This window comes from Thunnus thynnus, chromosome 3, assembly GCF_963924715.1.
Source record: "Thunnus thynnus chromosome 3, fThuThy2.1, whole genome shotgun sequence".
Classification (NCBI taxonomy): domain Eukaryota; kingdom Metazoa; phylum Chordata; class Actinopteri; order Scombriformes; family Scombridae; genus Thunnus; species Thunnus thynnus.
Genome location: NC_089519.1, coordinates 24,803,361 through 24,831,088, shown reverse-complemented (window position 1 = coordinate 24,831,088; position 27,728 = coordinate 24,803,361). Strand labels below are relative to the sequence as shown.

At 38.7% G+C, this 27,728-nt stretch overlaps 1 protein-coding gene across 2 annotated transcripts; it reads right to left on the bottom strand.

Moving 5' to 3' along the window:
• si:ch211-194g2.4 (nephronectin) lies at positions 1–22,043 on the bottom strand. 2 transcript variants are annotated; one of them, XM_067585965.1, is made up of 9 exons: positions 21,308–22,043; positions 20,002–20,141; positions 13,681–13,860; positions 5,329–5,453; positions 4,485–4,577; positions 4,232–4,354; positions 3,602–3,724; positions 1,423–1,557; positions 1–669 (listed from the first exon to the last, which is right to left on the bottom strand). In XM_067585965.1, the coding sequence occupies exons 4-9, from the start codon at positions 5,375–5,377 to the stop codon at positions 461–463; spliced, it is 732 nt and encodes a 243-aa protein (XP_067442066.1). In that variant the 5' UTR covers positions 5,378–5,453; positions 13,681–13,860; positions 20,002–20,141; positions 21,308–22,043; the 3' UTR covers positions 1–460. The 2 variants fall into 2 exon arrangements, with proteins under 2 accessions (XP_067442066.1, XP_067442065.1); XM_067585964.1 differs by lacking the exons at positions 13,681–13,860; positions 20,002–20,141; positions 21,308–22,043 and having other exon boundaries at positions 5,329–6,428.
• Between the last annotated feature and the right edge of the window lie 5,685 nt (positions 22,044–27,728).

Sequence of the window (27,728 nt, the reverse complement as noted above, 5' to 3'; positions counted from 1 at the left end):
TATTGGCAAATTTTGTTTAGTGTTTTCTTTGGCGAAGTAGGAATAACACGGGTGGTGTCTTTGTGACACTGTTGTTGCCAGCGCAAGGAAAACCCCTTGTCATCACCGTCCGTTTGGGCTGTAGCACTCAAGCAAAGTACAGAGTGTGGTCCTGTTACAGTACATTTGTTAAATGAAGGGTTTCTTCAACAGACATCACACAAGCAGCCAGTGATGCTGGGATCGTTCCAGGTTTTGCCTCGCTGACTGTTGACTGGAGAAATAACAGCTATAACTGTAGATGGACACAAGCTTTCCAGTTGTGTTGAAAATTCTTTACATTACTTAACAAAATACTTGACATTACAACATGTTTTGTCCTGAAAAGGTTGTTTTTTTTTAACCGAATACCTCTTAAATTACCCTCTAATGTTGCATGTGTCACTCATGGTTTGAACCATGAAGGTTGTGAGAAGTTGCACTAAGATGAAGGTCGTATGGGCTTGGTCCTTTTGGAGAGTTTGTAATTGAAATACATGACAGCCTTGGACTGTGGGGCTCTCCTGGGCCAGCAGGTGCGTCCGTTGCCGAAGTAGTCCTCCAAACACTGACAGGTGTAGGAACCATCTGTGTTGACACACTGAGCATGGCGGCTGCACTGGTGAGACCCGGTTAAACATTCATCCTTATCTGTGGAGAAGAGGAGAAGGAGGTTTGAAATGTTTCGTAATGACGAATACATGTCAGAGTCTTTTTTATGTCAGAGCAAGTAGGGGATTGGTTACATTACAGCAAGAAGGTATGCTGAGGCTGCTCCACAGCTAAGTCATATGAGATCAGCGTGGAGAGTGTCTGTTTCAAACCTGCTCGAGAGATAATTTTGCAATGCTCATCACATGGATGAAAACAAAAACAGCATGTGGGTGAGCCCACAGCTGAGTGGGTGAGCTATGAGTGCTCATCAAATAAACATGGTCTCTAGATCTCCGCTGCCAAAGCACATCTTCACATGATCCCTCTCTCTGCCAATTAACACAGATGAGGAGAACATGTGTGGCTGTGCTGTGATCCATTTAGTCATTTTTCAGTGCTGACATGGAGCAGATCTGGATGCCGCAAAACAATCTCCAACATGGGCGACCCTGTGGCCTTGTTGACGTAAACCATGTAGTCGCCATGTCCCTGCTTTGAGTCCCTCTGCTCTTTCTTGTGTCTCCTGTCTATCTCTACTGTTAAATAAAGGCAAGTGTTGAGAAAAAAAAACCTCATGCATACCTGTACATTCATAAACACAAAACACATTGTCACATATACCACAGGATTTTATGATGGATTTTATGAGAAACGTGACCATCTGCTTCGCAAAAAGTGGTCGACTGCATATTGAAGTCATATTAATGTAATTAGAAATGATTAGGAGTGTTTTTTCTTTTGTTTTTTTACCTCGACATTGCACTGAGCCCTGGAGTGTCCCCATCACAAAGCCATCTTGACACGCACAGAAAAAGCTGCCGAAAGTGTTCCTGCAGGTCCGGCGTGGTGGACACACATCAGCATCCCGCTGACACTCATCTACATCTGCAACACGACACATACATGTGTAACATCAGCATCACATTTCATTGCACAGGTCACCTGCAGAAGTAGTCAGTACAAATCTATCTGCCCACACACACACACAAACACACACACACACACACACACCTAACCCGGATGACATGGTGCTTTAATGTTTCTTGTTCAAAACAATAATTACCTTCAAAAAGACACGAGAGGCACAAATGAGTACCTTGACCTTGCAGCCACCTCTTTGTACTGAAGCTTTGAAAGGTGCACTGCTGTTCAAAAACAAGGATGACCCAAACACACAAATGTTTCACCTCAGGTGTTAGGTCCCTCATGTTCCTCTTTTGAACTACCTTTTTTTTTATAACAACACAGACATAAATGATTCTCTTCTCTTTCAAGAACTTTCTCAAGTCAGACAGAATTGCCAGACATACCCAGGTACATCTATTTTATTAGTATATTATTATTAGTAGTATATTAGTATTATTATTAAGATTTAGTTTAACCTTTATTTTATCAGCATAGCCTCTTAAGGTCAGGGAGTCTCTTTTTTTGTGGGGTCCTGGCTCAAACAGCAGCACACATTACAGATAATAATACAGTAAAATGAAGTTCAAAACAGTACAAAACTAAAATGTGGACGTACATAAAAACAAGCACAAAATAGCCCTGCAATAAATGCTGTTATCTTTTTTTCCCCATCCTCATATATATCAGTGGCAATAGACTGCTGTATTGAACTGCATTTGAATTTCTCATTCGTCCCTAATAAACTGGCAACTTGGTCTATCTCTGGTAAATGTACAGATGCACTCAAACTCAGAACTATTTAAAATACAGTTGTGCATCGGTGAATGCACATGCTTGAAAGCTAAATTGTTCCCACCAAAAGCTCTCCCACAGTGTGAGAATGTCTCCTGAACGGCCGTGAGACCGGGGGAAGGCTCGCTTCATTACAGGACAGGAGGTGTCTGCGGCCAGTGCTTTATTAGAGCTGAGTATGTTTTTCTCTTCATTAGGTAATTAAAGGCTTTTCACCATTGGGTGGACAGACCCAGCGGAGAGGTGCCATTGGTGGTAAGTAAGCTGTAGGTAGATGAATGGTGAAGCTTCACCTTCTTTACAAATAAAGTCATAAAGAAAAGATTTGGCAAAGCATAATGGTTGGAGCAACACACAATTTAAAAAAGAGGTGAAAAGCAAAAAGAGAAACTTTGTGCTCTCGTGGTTAGCGCAGGAAGTATCTGGGTTGGGTTTGCAGCACTGAATGACGCTGGCTGGTCGAGAACACTCGCCTTTTTCATAGTATTTAACAACAACCATTTTAAAAAACCTGCAGCAGCGAGCGCAATGTCCTGCTTCACAGCTCTTTGCTCTAATATGTTCGAAATTAAGGAATACGAATACAAATTAAGCCACAGAAGAGATTCTATGATGATTTTATGATTAGACAGTGAAGTTCAGTCTTTGTTAAACCTGCAGGTTTAACTGATATTAGGTTTAAATGATATTTTTAAATAATAGGTTTAAATGATATTTTTGGCCACTGGGGGCAGTGTAAACAAGCTTTAAACACAACATAGACGTATTATACCTTCTTAGTTGATATGGCAAACTTGTTAGCAGACACACCTCCAGCAGACATGTAGCAACATTATCATTCATATAGTCGTGTTTCTGGCCACCAGAAGGATGTAAGTCTAATATTCACTCAATGTTTAGCTCTGTTTTTGTTTTTGTTATTTGATCTATTGTTAATATAAGAATATTGATTGGACCAGCTTTAAGATAACCACTACCACAGCTTCCATGATGACTGAAAAATGATGTCAGGGGGATGGATGCTTGCTTCCTTTTGTATTTAGGTGAAATGACCACCTCCTTCAAACATGAACACAGTGTGAGACAAAATAATAAAGTGAATATAAATGGCAGTTCACTCTGACTATCAGGCTAAGAACAACAATGGAAATGTGCTAAATCTAAACACGTGAGGCATCTCTTTTTACAGTGGTTCATAATGATAAGCTGAGGGGTGTTTCTGAAGAACTACCTTCACAGGTCTTGTTGTCAGCGGCCAGGTGGAGGCCGGGGGGACACAGACAGCGCACTGCTGCTCCCCCTCTTTCCATCTGGCAACCAAACTGGCAGCGCAGGGAGAAACATGCGGCCTCTCCTGGAAGACAGACAGGGAAACACTGGCTGAGAAATGGGCCACTGGATCACCACTGAGAGAGAATACACACACCTCATGCCACCACACACATAACATATGAGTCCAGCCTTGTTCTCTGTAACACTGGGACAAGTGATGAAGCTATAACGGTGATCATTCTCTTTGACCTAACACTACACCACAATAACCAGTATCTTAGATAAATCCCTGATTAATTTGCCCTTGAAATACCCTCTATACACTTTGTTATGATATCACTTACTCTAATATAAACTGTGAATTGCTGTCATAAACATTTATGTTAGCCTAAAAAGGTGGGTAAACTGAGTACCAAGCCCTCAGATACTTTAACCTCCTATTATGGTATGAAGATGGCAGATAGACTGTGTGGAAAACTACTCCAACATCACAAATATCATCTGTCAGTCTACAGATTTTCTTCATTTGGGTTCTTAGATACCAAACTGTAAGTTTTAAAATGTTCTGTTTAAAGAGGAAATTACTCACCGCTGCAGGTGTATCCGTCTGCACTGAGCGTGTATCCAGGTTCACAGTAACAGCGATAGCTACCGTGTGTATTCATGCAGCGCTGGGAACACGGTCTCTCCAGGAAACCGCACTCATTCACATCTGGAGTCAATATGAAACATTATTCAAGCCGCAGAAAGGAATCCTTGTGGCAAATGATGCAGGGGAACACAGGTAATGGTTAAAAAATTAGAAACATAAGACTGACAACGCTTTGTGTATTGTAGTGTACCTTCATCACACTGCCGTCCTTTGTACCCTCTGGAGCATAAACATTTGTCAGGTCCCACACATTGTCCATATACGCATGACTTCTTGCACACCGCTGTGGGGGACAACGGACATGATATAACCTACTAACATCAATAACAACTGTGCACTGGTGTATGATGATCAGTGGTGGAAGAAAATGTTCATTGTAACAACACTTCATTGTAAGAAAAGCTCCTGCATTTAAAATTTTACCTTAAGTAAACGCACTCATTATGCAGAAGGAACCCTTTCAGAGTGTTATATTATTATATATTAAGCTATTGAATCAGTTGTTCTGATGCATTAACATGTAAGCAGTGTTTTCATGTTTTAGCTGAGGTAGAGCTAATTTTACTTTTACTTTATATAATATTGGATAGTTCAATCTATAATATGACATATTTCAAAAGCTCATGTGTTAATTATCACATAATTTATAAAATTAAAAGTACAATATTTTCCTATAGGAGTTGAGGAAGAATCATAATGGAACATATGAATACCTAAAAATGTTACTAAAGTAACTAAATGTAGCACAGTGAAAAGTACAATAAAAGTAAAATAATAAATAAAATGGAGGTACTCTGCCCTTATGGAAGTACAGCACTTTACAAAATGTATGTAGTTGTTGTTCATTTCATTAAAAGATAAATAAAAAATGAAAATAATGCAAAGAACAGACAAACCAGAGATACAAGAGTCAAACTTTTTCACACTTATTTCCTACTGTTTGTTGTTTCTCCAAGATGCCGGACTGATAACCTGTGAACTCTGGCTAATGTGTCATTGTAGTTGTGCTGTCACTGAATCGCAGAGTGACTTACGCTGACAAATGCCATTAACATTCCTCCATCCCAAACAACAGGAAGTCATCTGACCATAGCTGCAGAGCCCCAGCTGTGCACGACCGCCAGTGTGCTCCAACGCATCCTCCACTGACCTGTGGAAGCTGGGACAAAAGGTTATCAGATCATTAAGCACCATCAAGCCTTCAGGGCTTCAATTTCAGCACAGAATCCAAAGTCTGATGTCCTGGAAGAAGGTTGTACTCTTTAGTATTAGAAAAGCTTAGAGGTATTCTTTTGCCCTCGCTATGCCTGTAGCTATGCAGCAAGCTAAACACACTTACAATAAAGCTTAACAACAACAGTTGGCCTTTGAAGTTTGAGCAACAAATTGAGTGATAGTGATTGCAAACCAGCAAAAGATGAGATAACCTTTAACAAGAATTAGAACAAAGGTGCTGTAAAAATGAGTTAGAACAGTAATAAGGATTCACAAAAGAGCTGTTAAATAAGATATAGGCTATGTCCTCCTAATAATCCCACAATGTAACATGACAAGTTTTATAGATGCAAAAATTACTATTGTGTGAATCTATGGCTGTTTGTAATGACACGAAATGATGATGAATAGTAAGTGTCTCAATTTACTGCTCTCCATTGAGTAAACTATTGAGTGTCTATTAAACAGGGAGTAGTAAATGAGTGAGCAAGGGAGTGATTTGTTATGCCTGGAAAAAATAAAGTCTCACCAGTAAAAGAATAACATTAAATCCCCAAAGGAAGAATAACACAGTAATTAATCTAGTAAACATACTCACTGAGTTCCACAAGAGTGAAACACTGTAAAACAGTAAAATACATAACAGTAAGTCCAACAGTAACCTAGAATGTTACATTAGCTGATACATTAGCCTCAGACAGCTAGCTTGGTTAGCAGTGAACTCAGGAAAACTAGATGAATAAATCAACAATCACTAAACAGCTAAAATAAAAAAAGGCAACAGATACAGATAATGCTCCAACAAGGGCTTTTAGGGAGTGAATAAAGGATAATTGTCAATTTTTGCTAAGTCACAGATCTGACTCAATGTAACGGTGTCAGTTAAACTGCCACCGAACTGTTGCTTAGTAGCGGCTGCTACTAGCAACAGCATGTTTAACTGAAACCAACTGCTGCTGGCACAAAAATGAAATTTGACTCGGTCTGTCAATGTAACAGAGCCACAAGAAAAGGTTTCTTTTTATTAGTGTGCTTGCATTCAGCAATACACACTCATTGATATTTTTATTATTCTTCTGCTTCTCCTTCTGGACACTTGTTGTTTATTTACACTTTTCCTTAGAAACGTCCTTCCTTTTCCTTGACGAGGTTCAGCTCAAGTAGGACATTTAAAATAAAAATAAATTTTACACTTGTACAGACATTTTAACTGTTGTCAGTTCTTACATTTAAACTTCAACTTCTTTCAGCACTTCTATGTCAACTGCAACTACTTTTGGTGTTTGCATTTTGACTGCCACTTCAATTACAACTTCAACTATTTCAGCATTTCATCCAAATGTTCCAACTGCATATTTTAAGCAGCAAGCACGTGTAGAGTTTCCTTAGAAAATGTTTCAGGTTTAACGAGGGTGATTAATTTTTGCCATCCTAAATTTCCTTCTGGTGGATTTACCCTCTTCAACATCTTTGATTACAAAATATCATAACCAAGTCCATACAACAGTTTATTCCTGGATCTTTAGAGCACACTGGAGCCCATTTAATGCCGCTATATACTGTAACTACTTATGAAACACCTTCCTTATTTCCATGCATTCACAGGAAAAGTCTTAAAGAGCGTATTATATTCTAAGCAGCAATCATTTCTCCCTCATTAAAATCTGCTGTCATAAACAAAAGTGTAATAAACTACATGTTCTACAGAACCACTGAGCAAGCTTCACTCATAGCTGCTGTTAAATTTCCTCACACCCACACTGCAATAAGAGGATATTAAATGATTAGACACAGGCCAGTTAAGTTTGTTTCATGCACTCACACTGTACTGACAGAGGTCACCAACAGTGTGTGTGAGCAAGAGATACACAACCCTTACTATCTTTAAGAAGTTGACTAAAGTCAGCACTTAATTGCTCTTAGGAAAAAAAGTATCCTATATTGCTTTAAAAAGATAGATTACTTCATAAATATCAATAATTCAGATTTTTTATCACAAAAATCAGATTCACTTCTACAAATCTCAATAATTTGGACTCTTACCTTTCTTGATGATGAGCCAGGGAAAGCGTAATGAAATGCACCGTCACCACAAAGACCCGTCGTCTCATTTCAATCATTTTCTTCCACCACAGTTTTTATTATTGCCCTTTAAACACATATTAGCTGCCACTATCCTCCGAAACCTTTTTCTCCGTCAGACGAGAACAATTGTTTTGAGATGTGTACTGTATGTGTTTTTAAAAAAGCTATTCTCGAGGCGTCTTCAGTGCCAAAGGGCATTCAAGTGTGTATGAGTGTGTTTGTTTGAGGAGTGGAGCTGTGTGGGGGGCTCCCATGCTGTAATTGTAGGGTGCTGAGCGTAAGAGGTGTGAGCTTACCTGCATTCAAAGCAGAGAGAGGGACAGACAATAGAGAGGCAGAGAGGAAAACAAGAAGAGAAAGACAGAAGAAGAGTGGAAGTATGAGCATGCAAAAAACAAACAACAACAACAAAAAAGTGAATTATAATATTGGTTGACAAAACAAATCTTTCTTGCTTGTTCTGTAGAGTGATCCATAGATGGAGTTTGCTCAGTTGCCATGTGATTGGAAAATGTTCAAAACCTCCATTATTCTAAACACTTTTCGGACTTGTAATGCAAGTTGGATTAAAAGTTGAGCTTGACAGTTTGGCCTTGGACACGGCAGTTAACTAAACAATTAAAGGACCAGTGTTTAAGATTTAGTGGCATCTAGTGGTGAGGTTGCAGATTGCAACCAAATGAATACATCTACCCTCACCCTCCCCTTCCATGTGTGTAGGAGAACCTTTGGTGGCCGCGAAACCCGTGAGAAACATGAGAGGTCCAGTGTTTGGTTTGTCCATTCTGGGTTACTGTAGAAACATGGTGATGCAACATGACTGCCTCCGTGGAAGAGGACCCACTCCCTTTGTAGATATAAAGGGCTCATTCTAAGACAATGAAAACACAACAATTCTTATTTTTCAATTCAATTCAATTTTCAATTTTATTTATATAGCACCAAATCACAACAAAAGTCATCTCAGGGCACTTTTAACATAGAGCAGGTCTAGACTGTACTCTTTAATTTACAGAGATCCAACAATTCCCCCATGAGAAAGCACTTGGCAGCAGCGGTACGGAAAAACTCCCCTTTAACGGGAAGAAACCTCAAGCAGAACCCGGCTCTTGGTGGGTCTGCTTTGACCATTTTTTCAGGTGATTAAACACTAATTAATATGAATTAGAATTATGAATATTATATTCCATTTCTGCCAAGTCCGTTCCACTAGATGCCACTAAATTCTACAAACTGCACCTTTAAATTCAGAGTATTGTATTTGTCCCTCAAGAGACAATTCTAGGCACTCAGGTTTGCAAACACAAAACAATTCATTCACACATATGAAAACAATTTAAAAATACAAAATATGATTTGTAACGATTAAAAGAAAAATGCAAAAAAAGTTAAAAGACCCAAGTGGCAACACTGCAAAGACACATTGTGTCAAAAAGTGCAAGAAGTGCATTTATCAATCTATAAACAACATAAACTGACAATTTCTTGCTGTGCACAAGTTTTATGGCTTCTGGAATAAAACCAAATTTAACCTTCTGTTAGTTTTTCTGACGGTCACAGGTTGTCATTTGATATTTTTGTTTGGTTGGTTGTGTCTTGTCTGGTATGAGATATCGATGCATGAGAGTAACATGCGGTAGACAGAAAGCATCTTTTTGTTGAGCTTGTGATGAACAATGAATGATAACCCTCATCCCTGAAGTACTTTGGTTTAGTTTCTGTCTGCATCTATTTGTTAACTTAAATGAACTGAAACCAACACTGAGCTTATAGTGTACGAGGTGGATGCCAGGTCCAGCTACGACCACCCAGTTTCATGAGCAATGAGTGGATGGATGATGATGAATAGAGTGACTGCAGAAAGCTAGATCAGTCTGCTGGGTTTCAGGTGGGGCCCGCAATCATTTCTTGTTAATACTGAACTTGACCAATAGACCAAAACAGAGCTTACTCTGTTACCAACACCTGAGGGAAATATCTGTGTCTTTAGTTATTAAATGCTCCACTATGTTCCCCTAGTTATATGCTGACTTTGTCTGTCTGCTGTTTGGTGCTGTGCAGGTAGCTTATAATGGGTTCATCAGAGCTTTTTTGGTGCAAACAGCTGCCTATTGGAAAACACTGATGAAAGAGATGAGAGTGAACCAAAACGGTACACTTTCAGGGCCTTAAACCAAAACAATGAGCTGAAAGATGCTAAAATGCAGAGTGAGCTGATAATTCTCTGTGGGTTCATCACTATGACAGACACCTATCCCGCTACCAGTAATTATTTTTATATAAATTGTTAATATAAAAACATTTATTACTGCAGCTTTAACTATTAAATGAACTTATGTTTTCTTTGCCATTGTTAGCATGTTATTTACAGTTCTAAAACTTACAGTATTAAAGGTGAAATATATATATATTATATAAACAAATATTAATCACAAAAAGCGTTAAGAAATACACACAAAGACTATTTTGAGACTAAGTGTTTTTCAAAGGCTGAGACTGCAATCTCAGGGTCGGAAATAAGTGCTGGCAGCCTCAGAGGTAGTGCCTTTGAAGCCTTAACTATTACCAGCACTGATCAGAGTGCAATCAGTTGTATTAAGCTCAAAGGCGGAGTCCATGTCTGGGCGCCTGGTGGTCCACTCACCAGGAATCACACACACACCCACACACCCACACACACACACGTACACACCCTGCTTTAACACACAAATCTTTCTGATGAATGAACATCAGCTGTTAAAAAAAAGTTCAGGCCCAGATCAAACTGATTATACCTTTTCCCACCGAGGCCCAACATTATTCTGCATGTTTTGTCAGTTTACAACAAACCAGATTTTTCTGCTCTCAATTGACACCTCAATTTGTCTGACCCCAGAACAACAAATGGCACATATTTGGCAGGTTCTACAAAACCCATTTGGCTAATTATGAGATTACTGCGGGTAGGTGGCCCCAGGGTGCCACCACTGCAGAGTAGACCATAGCGTAGATGCATTCAAACTGCACAAACCACACAGTTTTCAGATTCAAACAATTGTACTTTTAGAAAAATGTGACCGTATGAGGTGCTGGACGGCAGAAGGGAAGGTGTGGTTGAGGCTGACTGAAAATTGAAAATTGGTGTGTGTAAAAGTCATGTCTCAGTTCATTTTCAACTCTGTCTTTCTCTCTCTCTCTCTACACACACACACACGCACACACACACACACACACACACACACACACACACACATACACACACACACACACACACACGCACACACACACACACAGCTCCCCACCCAGCCCTCAGCCTTGGATGGTTTTTGTCAAATGTGTCACCACCACACATCAGTAAGTGAGGTGGAAAGAAACCATAAAATGCCTGTGCACGGTCTGCCTTGAATTAGTGCCAAACCTCACTCCGTATCTGTCATATACGATACAATTAAACTTAATCCTGCCAAAGGGGAAGGGAGTGAGGAGAAAATGGAGAAAAAAAAAGGAAAGTGGCCATCAACAGTAAAGCAGAATGATAAACGTTGTCAGTGCTAGCACAGTGTGTGGCAAGTGCAGGGGTTGATCAGAGAGTTGTGCTGTGCTCTTTTCCATCTGCCAACATGGACTCGGTGGGAGCGGATCAAGATTTCAAGTGTGTGTCTGTGCCAAATCTGCAGATCCTCCTTGTCCTCCTCCTCCTCTCCTGACCACATTATAGGTGTAACACATTGGTGGTCTTTGATTCCTCGACTTGAAAAGGGAAGCCCCACAAAGAGATCAGATGTCATTTAAAGCCCGTTCCCCACCCCCACCTGCTCAAAAAATATAACATATCCGTCATAAATGATGAGGTTGGAGTGAATCCTCCCATGTGAAAACAAGATTCCTGGAACAGTGTTGGTGGTCAATCATACAGAATGTACAGGCAGCACTTCTGCTCGCATTAAATTGTACTTTTTCTTATGTAGTAGTGACATGTGGGTGCGCTATGTGACAATTCAGATACATTTTTAGATTTTCTTCATGGACATTCAAGAAATGGTTTTCAGATCCCCCCCTCGGGATGAAAGACCACCACTGCGATAGAAAATCAAATTAAACTTAATTTTATAATTGCTGATCATCATTTTGGAGTTTAAGACTGCCACTAACGGTTTCACTGGACCAAACTGTCAAAAGTGTGCGTCCAAAATCAACACTGGAGGTTTTAGTGTATAGTGTAGTGTAGTGTGATCTAGCGCCTGTTGGTGTCGTATTCATACAGTTTGGTGATGAAACAAACTTCTGCTGGAGTCACAAAATGCTTTACAGGGTCTATTTGCCCCAAAATATAAAGATTTATGGAAATTTATTCCACAATAATCTGTGAAAAAAAGTAAGTAAGTAAAGTAAAATATAAAGATTTAAACCACCTATAGGTAAGAAATTAATTCATACAGACAACTACAGTGAAATAGACATGTTTTTAGATTTTGAGTGTAGTTTGTTTTTTCTATCTAGTTGGGAAAAAATGGGAAGATACTGTACCTACATCTTACTGTGAACACAAATCGGTAAATTTTAAGAATGAATTGTTGTCTTACAGGGACAACAAGTTTTCAAATTACAATAAAAATGTACATTGTTTGTACCCCCCAAAACCGCTGAATGAGTTTGTGTTTCCTGGATTTCATCATCCTGCTATAGGTACAAGAAAATGAAAATAACACAAAAGAAATACAAGCAGAAATATTTAAAAACTATCATTGGCACTTGTGAGGTGAGAGCCAAAAAAAGTCTATTTGACAAGTCTTTAATACCACATAATTTGGTCATCACTGGGTTTAAACAGTTATCATGACCCCTCTGATATATACAAAAGCTGTTGGATATGTATGTAGATGCCCAAAAAGAGAATGAAAAATGAAAGAAGACTAAATCAGGGAAATCAACTCAAAATAAAATTTCTGTCTGTTGATTCTGTCTGTTCTAAAAAGGTAAGAAGACCAGTTTCCAGAGCAAAAAATCATTTATTTAGTCGGGCTAGGAAATTACTAGAAGATTAAATTAAGCTGATGTAAACTGTTTTATTTGAAGAGAAAATGAACAACCCCTGAAAATCATGTTTTTGCTGTGGTTTAACATCTCACCTTACTGCTGTGATGTAGAGGTGTACTCCTGGGTGTGTCAGCACACCTCAACATCACTTTAAGTGAAGTAAACGGTGCAACAAAACACAGTTGTGGTTAGAGGTACAATAAAAACTTTTTAAAGATAAGCTGTAATTTCATATTAACACTGAAACAAATTACTCCCTGTTATTATATCTTACAGGTAACACTGAGAAGCAACATTGAGCAACACGATGCAGAGTGGGATAACTTTCAGTTATCTGAATTGACAAAACCAAAACAATGCCACTTCATATAAAACTGCAGGCAGCTGCTCAAAGCACAGGAGCTGCCCAACATGAAATGGTAGAGTGCAAAAGTAAATAAATAAATAAAAGAGAAAAGGCATATGGAGCCAGAGTGTGTGACACTTTTTTCCTACTCTCTAGAGTGCAAAAGTAAACAAGTGAGGAAAAAGTTTTCTGCTTTTTGACTTTTCATAACGGGAAATGTACAGTATACTGTGTGTAGTATGGTATGTAAGATAAAGATATTGTATAAATACTACTTCCTTTTCTGCATTCATATATTCATATGCATATGTTTAAGTGCACATGGAAAAGTGCAAAAGTACATCTGGTTCTAATATACATGCAAGTATACAGTATGAATGTATGTAAGAGTATTTATGTAAGATGGTATTCACATATGCATGTTTTTCTCCAGTTCTAGGCAAGAAAACGACATTATGCAACACTTTTAAACCTGCTCTTAAAGACAAAAGAGCAAAATAGTGATCAAGAGATATATGATCATGTTCGTGTCGTTGTATGTATGTAAAAAAAACAACTACTTGCATGTGTATTTCAGGATTCCTGTAAGAAGTATGAGATAATCAAACTTTACTAAAAAGTTATGTGTCATGATTGTTTGAGGGTGTTTCTCTGATTTATGGGTGGCCTAGCTGAGAGTTTCATCGCCACTGAGCGACTATAGTTTTTTGGTTAATGTTCTTACCAGGTGACCTCAAGATGATGGACAGTCTGGGGTCAGAGTTCAGAAAGGGTATGCAAAGGAGTCGCCCAGGTGTGAGGGGTTAAAGGCTAGAGGTCGGGTATGAGGTCACCAGACGGGACACCTGCGAGGGCCTGATGAGGACAGCAGGGACGGCTGTGGCAGGAGGACAATGTAACAGATCTGAGGGGAAAAATAGGGAGGAAGTCTTACGCCATCTATCAACATGATGATGATCACCTGCATGCAGGTGCAGCAACTTCTCTACACTGCAGCAACATCATTCTGACCCTTCATGTGCAGGAACATATGTACATTTACACATATAAACTGGCCTACTAAAGGCAAGGATGGATCTCAAGCTGTTTAGTGTCAATATTTAGTATTGAGTCTTCTTGTTTGAGTCATCTTGTTTTTCTATTTGCAAGTCAAGTTTATGACAGTGTGGTGAAATAATTTCAATGTTTCCGTCATAATGCTATCTGTTTGAAAAAACAATTCAAACATTTCAAACAGGATCAAGTGACTTAGTTTTATGACATGTGATTTGTCTCACTGGAACTGAGAAAATTCTGTAAACACATAAAATCACTGTGGAACAGCTGAAATGATTTTAAACAGGATAAGACAACAAGTCTACAGTCATGTGTAGTTTGGCACAGTGGTGCTTTGAGCTAAATGCTAACGTCAGCATGATAACATGCTCACAACGATAATGTTTACTTACTGATGTTAAGCAAGTATACTGTTTACCATGTTCACCATTGTTTAGCGCATTAGCATGCTAAGATTTGCTAGTTACCACTAAACACAAAGTACAACTGTGACTAATGGGAATGTCATTAGTTTAGCAGGTATTCGGTTACAAACCAATAATTATAGTTTTGCTCTACTGATGATGCTAAATGAAAGGTCAGGGGATCACCAAAGTTATTACAGTTCATCCTGATAGGGGCATGAATGTTTGTACCAAATGTCATGGCAATCCATACAATGGATGTTGGGACATTTTGCTCAAAACTAAAAAATGTCAACCTCATGGTGGCTATAAAGGAAACGTCACAGGGTCACCAAAGATGATAGGATTCATCCTCTGGGGGCTGTAAATGTCTGTACAAAATTTAATGGCAATCCATCCAATAGTTGTGGAGATATTTCAGTGGTGGACTGACCAACAGACCTACACTTCCATCCCTGGAGCCATGCCTAAAAGCATTCAGGTTGCAGTGGCATCTGTGTGATGGAGCTGAAGAGTGAGCCTGAGGAGCAGCACAGGATACACAGACCTAGAAATTGCAGTTGAAGCAGTATCCAAAATATTTAAGGAGGTTGTTTGTGCCATGAATGCACCTACGTCTTCCTTTACAGGCCCGCAAAAGGAACACAACATCAAGTATCAACCAAAAATGCCAAACATTTGTTGGTTCCAGTCTCTCAAATATGTGATTTCTCTGTTTTATATGATTGTAAATTTAATACAACTGAGTTTTGGACTGTTGGTCAGACAATTTGAAGATGTCACTTAGGAATGTTAGAAACTGCAATAGGCATTTTTCACTGCCTTTTAAAAAATATTAAGGCTAAATATTAATTGATTGATTTGTAAAATAGAAAGAGAAACAGAGAGATTAACTGACAATAAAGTAATTGTCAGTTGAAGCAACATCACAATTCAAAACACAAAACTGGAGCCTGCTATCGCTGCCAAATTGATTGACAGGTCTTACATGATTCGTGTAAGATGTCTTGACGACAGACAATCAACAAAATCTCAGTAATTAATATTCTCTAAACCTATGACATGTTTGTTTACATCAGTAATGTTTGTCAACACATGAATAAAAAAAAAATGCTTGTTTTTTATGATCAGGCTGATTTTTCAGTCAAACTGCATTTTGTTGTGAATGTACTTATAGTTTACATGGTTGCAAGTTGCAGACTGAGCATTTCCTTCCTTCCTTCCTTCCTTCCTTCCTTCCTTCCTTCCTTCATCCTTCCCAGTCTGTTTGTGTAACAACCTCTTCCTGTCACCACTTTGCCATGCCTGTTAGGCTATAGCTAAACTGGAAGTACACAGTGTACAGAGAGGCAGTGCATCCATTAGACACAGAGCTTTGGAGAGATTAGGATGCACACAGTACACCACCACCACAGGCAGTCTCTGTACCAAAATGAGGATTAGGGCTTTGGCAATGGCAAGGCAGCACCACAGAACACCATGCAAAAGACACCAGGGCATCACCACAGAAAATTATACACCATATGTGTTTTTGCCTTATGTGGCAGTGATGAGAATGAATGGGCAATATTTTCTGAGGAGCAAATGGGCAATGTTTCTTATTCAGACCAATATTTCACTGAGGAGACGGGCATGTTTACTCTGTAATCCTCCATTTCTGGAATAACACTGACTTGATTTATTTATGATTCATTTTGTAGAGTGCGCTCTGACGCTGGAGTTGGACTTATCGGGGTGCATTTGTGTGATTGTGTGAGGGTTTGACTGAGAGGCCACACACTGTTGCAATTTGTTGTTTTAGCACAGCCATAAACAATCAGATTTTTTTGTTTACCAAGCCTTGCTTTGCCTTTTTGTTCTACAATAAATGTTGATTCATTAGACAAGTTAAGAGAAGATTTTCTTCTTATTTTAATTGTTGAGTCATTAAAAAGCTTTCCTTAATTAAACATAAAACCTTAAAGGAATAGTTTAACATTATGGGAAATACAATTATATGCTTTCTTGCGGAGTTTGTTTCTCAGCAAGTTTTTGATGTGAGCCTGTGAAGTAAGTGTTAAGCGAATCAGGAGTTGATTAGCTTAGCTTAGCATAAAGACGGAGCTCAAAAATACGCCTACCAACCCTTTTAAAGCTCAGTAATTAACGCAATGCATCTCATTTGTTTAATCCATACACAGAAAAATAAAAATGTCAATGTGGTTTCAGGCGAAGTTGCTATAACTATCTCTTGGCAGACAACATGCACAATCTTGTAATCACAGTGAGATTGAGGCAACCAGCAGAGACACCGCACAAGTGTTGCGCAGATGGATAAATTGTTGTCCGTCACGAAATAATTACAGCACATTGCTAACCCTAAAATCTCAAATTGTTGTATTTACATTTATATTCATGTACTGTCTAAAAAATAGATCAAACGTGTTGTTTGGAAAGCTCTAGAGGCATATTTTGAACCAGGCTAGCTATTTCCTCCTTTTTCCAGTCTTTATGCTAAATAAAGCTCATCACCTCCTGGCTTTAGCACAAAGACATGAAAGTGATACTGTTATTAATATTTCCCAAAATGTCAAACTATTCCTTTAAATTGACTTAAACTTGCATTAACAGGGTTTTTTGGGGGATCACTGACTTGGGGTCACTGTCTTATTATCACCTTTCAAGTTTATCTGGTGAACTTATGAGCTAATAATTGCCTATTTCCACATATAGTCAATGACGAGCAACACTTGCATCTATTTAGTCTGTAAGTCCAATATTCACTTTCCTTTTAGCTCTCTTTTGCTCCTCACTAAATGCTGCGGGTAATGTCTGGCTCTTTAGCTGCTAAACGCTACACTATGTTCACTAGCTAGTTGCTAACTTTGTCTGGTTTGGTGTTGGGCAGGTAGCATACATTGGTTAATTGGGTTTATCTGAGCTTTTTCCTTGACAACGGCTGCCTACTATCCGAAAACAACACTGAGAGCATTGAGGGCGACCGAAAACAGTAAACTTGGGGGCCATAAAACCAAAACAATGAGCTGAAAGGTGCTATAAAGGTTCTTACAGCTGAGGTAAACGGCAGGAGTCAGGTGATAATTTTTTGTAGGCTCATTACTACGAGTGACCCATTTAAAATCCAAGTAGGAATGTGATATATTGTTAATATGAAAATACTGATTTTAGCCACTTTAAGTAAGTTGTGATTCTTGTTATAGGAATTTAGGGAATTAACAAATCAGCAGACAAAGAGTCAATTTTGGACAATATTTAAGATGCACGCTGCGGTGGGAAAACAGTTACTGGAAGATCTACAGTTCATGCAAAGGTGTGCGTTTGTCTCCATGCATGTGTGTTCATGTAGGATTTTCTCTCTCTGGTTGGTGTATCTATGTGTGTGTGCGCTATCCCTTGTGCAAGACCCCAACCTCTTGTTAGTGGTGTGTGATAAACTGTTTGGCCCACACGGCGCAGCAGAACGGGCCGTGCCTGTACTGATAACAAGGCGGCAGGCATCTGGCAGAGTTCACTGGCCGGGACACACAGACACACGGACACATGGACAGAAGGCTGATGCAAGCTATGGCCCCGTTCCAGTCAGGATAAACCACATCTTTGCAAGCAGAGAAAACCAACTGTGCCTTACTTTCTTTTTCTTTCACTCTTCATTTCTCACTTTCTGGTTGGGCCCCTGCCAGTCAGTGTTTGAAGAGCAAATATGTATCAGAACATGGTCATCAGAAAATGCATGAAAGCTTACAAAGTGAAAATTTGAGGGTCATATCTTTTGCAAAGGCGAGATACAGAATATAAGCACATTATGATCAGGTGCCTGTGACATCATTGAACACTTGTTGTCAACTTGCTGACCTTTTTTGGCTTTTCTTGGTCTCTCTGGTCGACACACACTCCGGCACGGACACACAAACACACACAGTATTTGACCCCAGTGTTAGCTCTAGTGTTAGCAGTAAGGCTGCGGCGGATGTCTCTCTGTTGACTCTGAGTGATGTAAGCTTGAGATGAGCCCTGCAGATTAAGAGTGAAGGCAAACAAAGGGCCCTGCCAAGATGAGCCACAGTGTATACAGATTAATACAACAATACAGCCACACGAGCGCTGCCGTAAACCATTTGCATAACTCTTTTTAATGTGTTTCGGAAAATTTTCTTGCTTTGCTTTGAGGAGATACTCCCACATGGAAACTTATACCTAGGTGGTCCATTCCAGCCGACATCAGTTGTTTACCTAGCCCGGCTGAGGATCATAGAGAGGGGAGGCAGACAAAGACTGATGTGTTGTTTTTGACAGCCACATGCACGTTCATATCAGACACACACACACACACACGCACACACACACACACACACACACACACACAAACACAGAGAAATATGTGATACATTCAAAATTATATACAATTGCTGGACTTTCATGCTTTATCTTGTACGCCACCACCCAAGCATAAATACAAACACAGATTTCACTCACACTTTTATTGCTTTTGTAGAAAGTTGTGGGTCCCTATGAATCTATGAATGGCAATGTTTGGTCGGTCCAGGCTGAAATATTTCAGCAATTATTGGATGGAGTGCCATGAAATTGTGTGCAGACAATTGAGTTTTCCAGACGATGAATCCTACTGACTTTGGTGATCCTCTGACTTTTCCTCTGGCGTCACTAGTATGTTGACAGTTTTGGTTCAGAGTGAGATTTTTCCACAACCATTGGACGGATTGCCATGAAATTTGCTACAGACTTTCATGTCCCCCTCAGGAGAAATTTTAATAACTTTGTAATGCCCTGACTTTTCATGCAGCGCCATCATCAGGTCAAAAATTTTAATTTGTCCAATAATTTGGTTTATAGCCAAATACTAACAGCTTCACGTATCTGCTGGCGTGACTGTTAGCCTCGTTTCTCTCTGTAAAGGAGTTCAATCTGGAAAGAAGAATACAGGTGCAACTAGAATGTGCATTTCTTGAAGAAAATGCATGTGATTGCTGCTAGCTGGTGAGACTGCCAGCTGCAGCTGCTGCTACTAGCTGCTGCTCCAGCAGCAATTTCTTTTAATATTGTAGCGCCACCTATGGGTGAGGTTATATAAAAGTCATAAGTGTAACAATGGGCAGTAAGTGAGTAATGTACATAACTATCATGGTTTGAATTGTTTTAATGTTGATCAGAGAGAAAACCATCTGACTCCTCTGACATACATCACATGTTTAAAAAGACACACAATAGCCTCCATCATGTAAATTAACCAGACAAAAGGTTTTTTTGCACAATTTCATCACTGTGGTTTGGAACAGTTTTGAAAATTCACAGCAAGCAGTGTTGATGTCACCACAGTGGTTTAAAGAGACAATTTGACCTTTGACCTGAACATTCAAACATTTTTCTAGAGTTTTTAAAGTAAGTCCATGTTTTAAAAAAAAGATTCATACAAAAGTAATGCTTGTTTTTGTTCTCAGGTTCATTCAGCATTGACTTGAGGGCATGAAAACCGTGCGACTTTGATGGAACACAGGCGCAAAAAAGGAAAAGGACAAAAAACAAAGGAAAAAACACACACAGTCCCTCAGGCTGCATTTCACACTAACCTGGCATCCTTTCACAGGGCCCAGTGGAGCATGCTGGTGCTGCTCTCAGGCTCTACTGATGGAGGAAACTGCTGCTCCAAGATGGACAACATGGATGTCATGGTGGTGATGGGGAGGAGGTGGGTTGCACAATAGTAAGTCTGAAAGACAGAGTGCAGAATTGCAATGATATTTAAAGAGCAGCACTAAGAGTCTGATTGGCAAGAGGAATACGGCAAGAAAGATCATTGGTCAGGTGTGGCAATGTCAGAATTGTGAATGAAGGGATTTTGACAGTGTGGGAAAGTGGAAGTGATGGAGAAATAGAACAGAAGGAAAAAGCAACAAAAAGAGTGTGATGATAGAGATCTCCCTTATTGAACTTACACCAAAGCTTCATTTCAATAAGGAAAAAACACAATTTAAAATGAATAACAATGTTTGTTGTAAGTAACGCAGAAATTTTGGCGATTAGATTTTGTTGATATGACGCATCTTCGTAAGTGTAGGTCCTTATGAAGATTGGACAGGATCCCCCAAAATAAATGAAAGCATTCTCACCATGCCAAGGATGATTCATCTCTGAGAGGAGATGAGAATATCATGAAACAATGTACCAGACACATACACACTAAATGTAATTAGCAATAGAAGTGATTCACCTACATGAACAGTTGTTAGGAATTAAGATATGTAAAAAAGGGTAGAGATAGCAATAAAGGCTGTCGGAGGCCAAACATGGATGAGAAATTGATTAATGTCATGAAATCATAAATGAGAAACCACCACCAGCTACATGCAAGATCCCATGAGTCTTAGGGCTTGAGGGATTTTCTTAGCGGAGAGAATGAAATCAGAGTCAGGTAGAATGTATGTGGAGTATGCTGAAGATGACCAGTGGCCCATTTGTCAGAGAGAAGAGGATGAAATTCCCTGCAAGCTGCAGAAGTAGCAGCTCCTATCCCGAGGGAGTGGCCTGAGTACTGCAGAAGTCAATTCAAATCAATTTTATTTGTATAGCCTGATATCACAAATTTGCCTCAAGGGGTTTTACAATCTGTACAGCAATACAACATCCTCTGTCCTTAGACCCTCAATTCAAATAAGGAAAAACTCCCTAAAAAACCCCTTTTAACAGGAAAAAAATGGAAGAAACCTCAGGGAGAGCAACAGAGGAGGGACCCATCTCCCAGGACGGACAGACATGCAATATATGTTGTGTGTACAGAATCGAAAACATCATTCACATGGAAGGGAGAGACACACAAGACATCATTCACACAGGACAGAGAGAGAGAGAAACATGAGGTGAGGCTGAAACACCTACAGGATGAGGAACCAGATCCAAAACCTCTGGAAATGGCACCGACAGCCAGGGAAGCAGAGCGGTTCCAGGATGGGTGATGGTCCAATAAAGAGACGCCTGAGAGAAAAGAGAGAACAAGGAGGAGAAAGTACGGAGAGAGGGAGAGAAGACAAGAGAGAGAGGCTTAGACCTCATTTAAGAAGCACTTGCCTTAGGTTATGAATAAACCAGGATTTAGTCATGGGATAACTATCAGGCGTTAAAAAGAGAGGAGGTGATGGGTCAGAATTCTTTGAGCTTTAAAAATGTTAACATGGAAATATAAGGAGAGGAGATGTTAATTTCTCCCACAATAAAGATAGTCAGCAGGACTTTACTAGCTAACCTCTTATCTTTTGGTTTACAACAATCAACATTCTTTAAAATGAAGAATGATTTACAATTCTGTTTTAGAGAACAAGAAAATCTAGATAACTGGTATAGTAGCTTTTGCAAATTGATTAAAGAAGAAATAGACGTTGGCAATAAAGCTAGAGACAGCCATTATCCTGAAAGGAAGTTATTTAATAAGAAAACATATTGGAATAAGGAGTCAAAAGCATTATGGCAGTCTATGCATAAAGCTGGTTGAGGACAGGTATTAAACTTGAAGAAAATTCGAACATCAAATCCCAAGAGATTTTGGTCTGAAATTAATAAATTGGGTCCAAGGTGGGTTTGGAAAATACCCATGGAGATGCTGGGGTTGTCTGAGGTAATTAATAGGTGGGAGAGAGACTTTAAAGATCTCTTCTCCAGGGAGACTTTGTTTGAGGAAAAATATAATAGAGAACCAAATATTAGAAGAGGAATATTGTGTAAAGGGACCTTAATAAGGGTTTTACTCGTAATGAAGTTCAAATGGCTATCAACAAAGCAAAATTGGGAAAAGCAACTGGAGTTGAAATGATACCAAATGAGATACTAAAATCACCCAAATTATTTGATATTTTTGTGCGAATTATTTAAAACATGTTTTGAATCTGGCAAATACCACCTATGTGGCTTAAATCTATTATAAATCCAATACTAAAATCCCAAAGTGAGGACCCGAGGGTGCCATTAAATTAAAGAGGGATCAGCCTAATGAGCACAGTTTACAAGCTGTATTCCACTATACTTAATGAGAGGCTCATGTTGTTTTTAGAGAAAGAACGGCTTCTCGTGGAAGAGCAGGGTTTCGTAAGTCAAGGTCATGTCTTGATCATGTCTATAATTATAACAAATAGAATTAGTGAAAACAAGTCAACATATGCATGTTTTATTTACTGCAAGAAGGCTTTTGATATGATCAATATGGATCTTTTAGCTTACAGACTTGTTGAGCATGGGGTGAATGGAAAATTCTACAGGGCTCTAAAAACTCTCTACAGCGAGACCATAGCATGTGTAAGATTGGATTGCAAGTTATATAAATGATTTGGCAGAATTAAAACTTTAAATTGTGGGCTAAGGTGTGGAAGGGAAATGATAAGTATTCTTCTGTATGCAGATGACATAGTTTTACTATCGCCATCCAAAGACAAAATGCAGCAGATGCTCTTTTACACGAACAAGTGGTAAAAAAAAATGGAGACTATTTATTACAGTTTTTCTCAATTGCTTTCACACTATACTGGACCTATTAAGTAAACATCCCAAACCATGACGCCATCTAGCAAAAGACAGACCCATTTCCCAAAACTATAAACACTATTCCCCTGTTTTCACTCATGTGCTCATTTTGAAAGCGCTGGCATTCAATATCATTAACTCAAGTCATCACAGCTGGAACCCAATTAACACACAACTCTCCAGGTGGAAACACTAAAAATCAAAACTGTTCACACACCAATCAGAACCTCAAGATAGATAGATAACAGGGCCACGGGTCAGTTCACTTGTTTTGGAACAATGGACCTGAGACTTTCTTTATGTACAAACTGTTTTTTTTTTCATTGGTCAATATTTGTAAATGCATGGAAATTATTTTACTGTATTCCACATTCTTTATCAGTTGCATATTTTTACAGTACATTTACTTTTTCACTCAGTTTCAGATTAATTTACCACAGTACATTGAGGAATTACAAATTTTGAAACTCTATACAAGTGTTGTGTCTTTATATTGTGTTCATCATGTAAAGAGGTTGTTCTAGGTGAAAACCATAAATGCCTTCATTCATTGTAGTAACAGGTTTTTATGGTAGTGTTTTAAATTGATCTCACCAGTGTGTAATGGCTATTTTGCATGATGGTTTTTGTGTAATGTGTGAAGGCAAAGTTTGGTTTAGATGTAAGATTAAATGGTCTTGAGTGGAGTGTTTGGTTTTGACATGGAAGTTTGAAATTTGTGAAGATGAGTGTGCGGTTACGCATTTGTGTTTAGAGTTCTGGGAAATGAAATGTAATTTCAAGAACTGGTTCTTGGCAATCGTGAAAAACTGTAACAAAAAGGAAACTGTTATCAAAGCTGCAAGCAGTGATGAATGGGCCCTCACACCTCGCACATCCCAAGCCCCTCAAAAATGCAATGGTGTTCAAGAATAATAATAATATCTATAAAAAGAATAGGTTCCTCACACTTTCTGTGCCAGGGACCGTTTGGGCCCCTAGCACTTTCTTATTCAGGCCCTAATAATTCACTTTAGAAAACTCTCATTTACCTGCAGTACTTACCAGTTTAAAGTTGGATCACATAATCTGAATTATGCAGACACATAAATATTTCGGTTTCTATATTGATGAGCATATGAATTTCATAAAAGGTGTTAAGGTTCTTGCTGAAAGCAGGAACCATTGGTAAAAGTAAAAATTTGAAGGATACGAGTTTCCAAACATCTTCTAAACTGTTTCAAGCTTGTGTTTGTCCTGTCATACTGCCAGGTTCAGAGGCCTTAGAAATATCTCTATGTGTGAATCAGTTCAAAACAGTGCTATGAGATATTTTCTGGGTGTGCACAAGTATGCACCAAAGGTGGCTATAGTGGGAATCGTGAGGCTTGATGGAAGATACTGTATGTATAGTTCAGTTATGGAATCGGTTACTTGATATGGAAGAAAGTAGGTAGACAAGACAAATATTTATCTGGGATAAACTAATTATTGGTTCTTGGTCAAGAGATGCATGCACGATGTTCTGCAACTCTGTGTTTGGTGAGGCTTTTTTTTTAATGACGAAAAGCTCAACATTGGTTTGTTTAGAGAATCTGTGTTTGCCAAGGACAAAGGGCAGTGAGCTGATGATATATGGAATAAACAAAAACTGCATATTTTTACAATGATAAAAACTGAAAATGGTATGCTTGGAATGCTTAATGGAAATCATGTTGCATATAATTTGTCTATAAAGCAAAGATCTCTATGTGCCCAGCTGAGATCTGGTGTTTTTCCTCTGACTGTTGAAACTGGACAGCAGGGTTAGTCTAGAAGAAGAGGAGTGGTTTTGTCCTATGTGCTGTCTAATTGATACAGAAAATGACTTCCATTTTGTCTTCTACTGTCCTTTTTATTGTGAACTGTGTGATGCTTTGTTTAGTAAGATAAAAATAGATACTCATTTTGTATGCACAATAACTGAGTTGGCTCAGTCTTTACATATGAAACATATAAATATAAATTAATTAGTTATCTGGAGAAAGCCTGGGAGAAGAAAAGGAAAAAAGCTCTTTATCAAGATAATCTGTAGATTCATGTGTACAGTTCATTAGGGAGTTTTGTTTTGTTTTGTTTTTATTTTGTTTGTGTTTCCTTTCTTGTCCTTTTCCCACATGCTTTGTATATGCAATATCAGAAGATGTATGTTTTGTAAAATAGTGGTGTCTTGTAATCCCAAGTGGGATGGGGCAAATGTTTGGCATGAAATAAAAATAAAAACTAAACTAAACTAAAAGAACAGAAAGGGGCCTCAGTGTGAGCAATAATAATGAAACAAGCACATTTTGTTTAAATACATAGTAGAATTTAGGATGAAAGGTTAAGTCAGAAAATGAAACATTGATTTCAGGACTGAATGAATTAGAAGAAACCCATAATGGCCAACAAAAATGCGCAGTCAAGAAGCGCATCTACGTAGGTAGTAAAAAGCCATGGCGGAGAATAAGAAGCATTCTGTGAAGAGTGGGGAGTGTAATCGGCTGATGACTATAGAGACTGAAGGGGAGACTTTAGCTATGCCTTTTAGCAACTTTTCTCCTTTTTTACTTTTCTCTCCCCCCCAACACATAATGCGGATATGTGACTGCTCTGCTACAACTGACCCCAGGCATAGTGTGATAATACGACATGGTGTATTTCAACGAGCACAGAAAGAGACAGCACAGAAAACTGCGATGGCTAACTACCTGCAAAACAGCTGCTACTCCCCAAAACACACAGATGGTGCTACATCCGTGTAGAACACGGTCACAGAAAAAGAGACCAACCCAATGATTGATGAGATGGAACTAGAGTAGAAAACTAAACGGCTTTCCTTACTGACTGAGACTGAGGAAGAAGTTGGGCAGTGAGGAGGCTACCTTGAGTAATGAGCGAATGAATCTTCAACAGATATTTAAGCTGAAAGTCTAAACTCAGTCACCATTGTCTCTGATTTATTTAGTTTGAGATACTTTAATTTTGGAGTTAAATTTCAGCCTGCTTATTTTTTGACTTTTCAGTAGTTTCAGTATTTCGTAACCATTATAAATACAGATACTACAGTATATTGTCTGAGGTGATACCCACCACACAGGAAGACTGCAGTATTGATGTAAAAAAAGGAGAAAAAAACAACTTCTCATGATTTTGTTGATCAGAATCTGCAAAATTCCACACAGCCAGTAATTATTTATCATGTTTTGTTTTACTGACAATCATGACATAACATGTTCATAAATCCTTTTGTTAAGATTTAAAAAAAAAAAAAAAGATTCAGACATTACCTTATCCTGCGATCTTCTAGACCACAAACTATCAATTTGTGGCGGCAAGAGGGGGAAAGAACTATATTTGACTTGTGAATGAAATAGAAGACCAACTACGCCACCTGGGGAAATGCACCCCAGGAAATATGCACAACTAGGAAATAGATATTACCAAATACTTCATACTTAAACAAGGCACACCGACTCGTTCACTGAGGGGACAGAGATGTGATGCAAAATCAAGGTTGTTTTTTAAAAAATCAAATAAAGAAACTGGCAAATGTGGCTGAAAAGACAGGTAGTTAATGATTAAAAAAAACAACACAATATAGAGTTAAGATGAAGTAGTAAAAATATTCTTTTATCAATCAATCAATCCGTCAGTTCCTTCAATCTGTGCATTAAAAAGAGTTTAAATAGAATACAAATTGTAATGAATAAATATATGTGAATGATTGGAGGGAAAACAACAAATGCAAGCCATCTTCTCATTTCCTACTTGATGTACCATTTACCTTGGGGGCCAGAGGTAACTAGCACATGGCCCCCGGAGAAGGACGGTGTTAACCACTGCCCCACTTCCTCATTCAGCTTCTTGGAGGAGATAGACCTTAGTGATGGGCCTATCTACTGTGCTCATCATCGATTATCTATGTAGATCATCTGTACAACTTTGCTGAATTTGGTTGCCATGGAGTATTACATTTAAGAGACATGGCAGTTAATAAATAGTATGGTGGTGTTTTATTAATGGCCACAAGGTGGGGCTATCGGTACCATGCTTCAATATGCCTTGTGTACCAAGTTTCATTAAGTTTCATTCTACATAATTGTAGAATATCATGTTATATTGTTACTGTAGCACCCCCTGTGTGCAGAATTGTATGAAATGTCACATACTTGTGCAATGTGGCTGTATATACAACATGTCAAAATTTGGTTGCAATCAAATTTTGTATTGAAGAGTTATGGCCTGTTAAGTACATCAGGCCACGCCTTTGAAGTTTTGATAACCAATTACAGACAAACAGTAAGTGATACCCAATAACAAACTCATTAGTTTTATTCAGGATCATCTAAATATGGTATGTACTACGTTTGGTGAAGATTAGATGAAATGTGTGCCAAAAGAAGCAATAAATGTATTTACCAAAAATCCAAAATGGTGGAAACATTTCATGGGTGCAAATGGGCGTGGCCTATATCAGTCAAATCAGTATCACCCAAGGAACACATGGTGCAAATATTGTTTTGCTAAGTCTCACAGTTCATGAGTTATTAGTCAAAACGTACAGCACGTAATAACTGCCCACATGCTAGCACTATTGGTACCATGTTTTGATATGTTAAAGCTACTTTTGTCTACCCCTTCTGGCGGTGAGAGTAATTACAATAACACTGTTGACACGTGCTTACATCATAGGCACCACTGCCCGCTCTGTCTCTGTCAGAATTTGATCCATTTGGTCCAATAACATTTGGAAACTCTTGAAGAGCTGCACCATTAAATTATTTTATCC

Coding starts and splice junctions, on each gene's coding strand:
- si:ch211-194g2.4 (XM_067585964.1), bottom strand. CDS start 5,488: ATGGTGCTTAATGATCTGATAACCTTTTGTCCCAGCTTCCACAGGTCA. Junction 3,725..4,231: donor AGACGGATACACCTGCAGCG/GTGAGTAATTTC, acceptor TCTGTCTTCCAG/GAGAGGCCGCATGTTTCTCC. Junction 1,558..3,601: donor TGACAACAAGACCTGTGAAG/GTAGTTCTTCAG, acceptor GTCGTGTTGCAG/ATGTAGATGAGTGTCAGCGG.